Below are 1,993 nucleotides of genomic sequence, written 5' to 3' on the forward strand. Positions count from 1 at the left end.
CGGACAGTGGCAACCTATCTATCCTGCCAAAGGTACCATAACTCTTCTCACCGGCCTACGGAAGAGATGAAGTCGTCCATGGTGTCCTGCCCGTTCGACTAGTGGGGAATGGACATCGTAGGACCGTTCCCAATGACGATTGAATAATGGAAATTCCTGCTTGTGGCAATCGACTACTTCTCCAAGTTGGTCGAGGCCGAGCCGCTGGCAAGGATAACCGAGCAGATGGTCAAAAAGTTCATTTGGCAGCACATCATCTGTCGGTTCGGCATCCCGCGTCGGCTTGTCTCGGACAATGGCAGGCAGTTCGTTGGCCAACGACTCAGAGAATGGTGCAAAGGGTACGACATCCATCAGGCCTTCACCTCCGTAGCATACCCCCAGAGCAACAGACAAGCAGAAGTCTTCAATTGGGAGATCTTACGGATCCTTCGAGTTCGGTTCGACCATATAGGAGGCAGCTGGGTGGACGAGCTCTCGGGAGTCTTATGGGCGATTCGCACGACTCCAAAGGAGGGAACAGGAGTAACCCTATTCCACTTGGTGTATGGAGGAGAAGCAATCATCCCGGTCGAGGTGGGGGTGGAGTCTGATCGGGTGCAGCGATACGATGAGGACAATGTTGAGTGGAGACAGCTGGAGTTGGACTTGGTGGATGAAGCACGTGCCAGGACTGCTGTACGGCTGACGTCCTACCGACAAAGGATGCGTCAGAACTACAATCGACGAGTGATACCTAGATCCTTCCTGATAGGCGATCTCGTATGAAAGAAGGTGAAGCCGGTCGGCGACGTCACCAAGCTGGAGGCTCCCTGGGCCGGACCTTTCAAAGCCGTGGAGAAGCTCTACTCGGGCGCTTATTACCTGGATGATGAGGATGGGCGGCAGCTCGAACGCCCTTGGAGCGCGAACCATCTCTAGCCATACCAAGCAGGCTGAAAGGTGCGCTGATGTAATCAATGTCGTGTCTCCTATGTTCTTATCCCTTTCAAATTGCAGGATTGAATCAAAGGCCAAGGTTATCAAAGTTACTATTGAACGACAAGCTTAAAGTCGAAAATCGTCGAGCGGCGACGTTAAACCCCAGGGTCAGAGCAGCTACCATAAATACCCCGCGCTGAAGACCATCGAGCGGCGACGTTAAACCCCAAGGTCGAAGCGGCGACCATAAATACCCTATGCTGAAGACCGTCGAGCGGCGACATTAAACCCCAGGGTCGGAGTGGCGACCATAAATACCCCGTGCTGAAGACCGTCAAGAGGCGATGTTAAACCCCAGGGTCGGAGCGGCAACCATAAATACCCCGTGCTAAAGACCGTCGAGCGGCGACATTAAACCCCAGGGTCGGAGCGGCGACCATAAATACCCCGCACTGAAGACCGTCGAGCGGCGACATTAAACCCCAGGGGCGGAGTGGCGACCATAAATACCCCCACGCTGAAGACCGTCGAACGACGACGTTAAACCCCAGGGTCGGAGCGACGACCATAAATACCCCGCGCTGAAGACCGTCGAGCGGCGACGTTAAACCCCAGGGTTAGAGCGGCGACCATAAAAACCTTGCCCCGAAGACCGTCGAGCGGCGACGTTAAACCCTAGAGTCGGAATGGCGATTATAAATACCCCACCTGGAAACCCGTCGAGCAACGACGTTAAGACCATGGGTCGTTGATAACTATAAACCCGAGCAAAACGGCAACTCTGGGCTCAGGTACAAAAGGAGAGTGTGTGTAAAATCGAAGGTCGAACGGTCGTCCAAACGACAGGAGATAACGAAAATGACAGGGAACGAGATCCGAGTAGGCGATCCGCCTAGGCTTATAGAGTCAGGTAAGGGAAAGGGACATACGAAAAACCAAAAAGGAACTCCATTAACTAGTCTAAATCCCTGTCGAGCGGCAGGCATACATACGAGACATCAAAAAAAATTTTACAATACCACTCCTCACTCCAAGTAATCAAAGGTCTCGTCAGGAATGGTGGTGAGGAGCT

The 1,993-nt window shown here is 53.1% G+C and overlaps 1 protein-coding gene across 1 annotated transcript; it reads left to right on the top strand.

Moving 5' to 3' along the window:
- The first annotated feature begins 295 nt into the window (after window positions 1-295).
- On the top strand, window positions 296-768 carry LOC121979788. The gene is made up of 2 exons (XM_042531783.1): window positions 296-341; window positions 455-768. The coding sequence occupies exons 1-2, from the start codon at window positions 296-298 to the stop codon at window positions 766-768; spliced, it is 360 nt and encodes a 119-aa protein (XP_042387717.1).
- The last annotated feature ends 1,225 nt before the right edge of the window (window positions 769-1,993 follow it).

This window comes from Zingiber officinale, chromosome 5A, assembly GCF_018446385.1.
Source record: "Zingiber officinale cultivar Zhangliang chromosome 5A, Zo_v1.1, whole genome shotgun sequence".
Classification (NCBI taxonomy): domain Eukaryota; kingdom Viridiplantae; phylum Streptophyta; class Magnoliopsida; order Zingiberales; family Zingiberaceae; genus Zingiber; species Zingiber officinale.

Coding starts and splice junctions, on each gene's coding strand:
- LOC121979788 (XM_042531783.1), top strand. CDS start 296: ATGGCAGGCAGTTCGTTGGCCAACGACTCAGAGAATGGTGCAAAGG. Junction 342..454: donor CTCAGAGAATGGTGCAAAGG/GTACGACATCCA, acceptor TCGACCATATAG/GAGGCAGCTGGGTGGACGAG.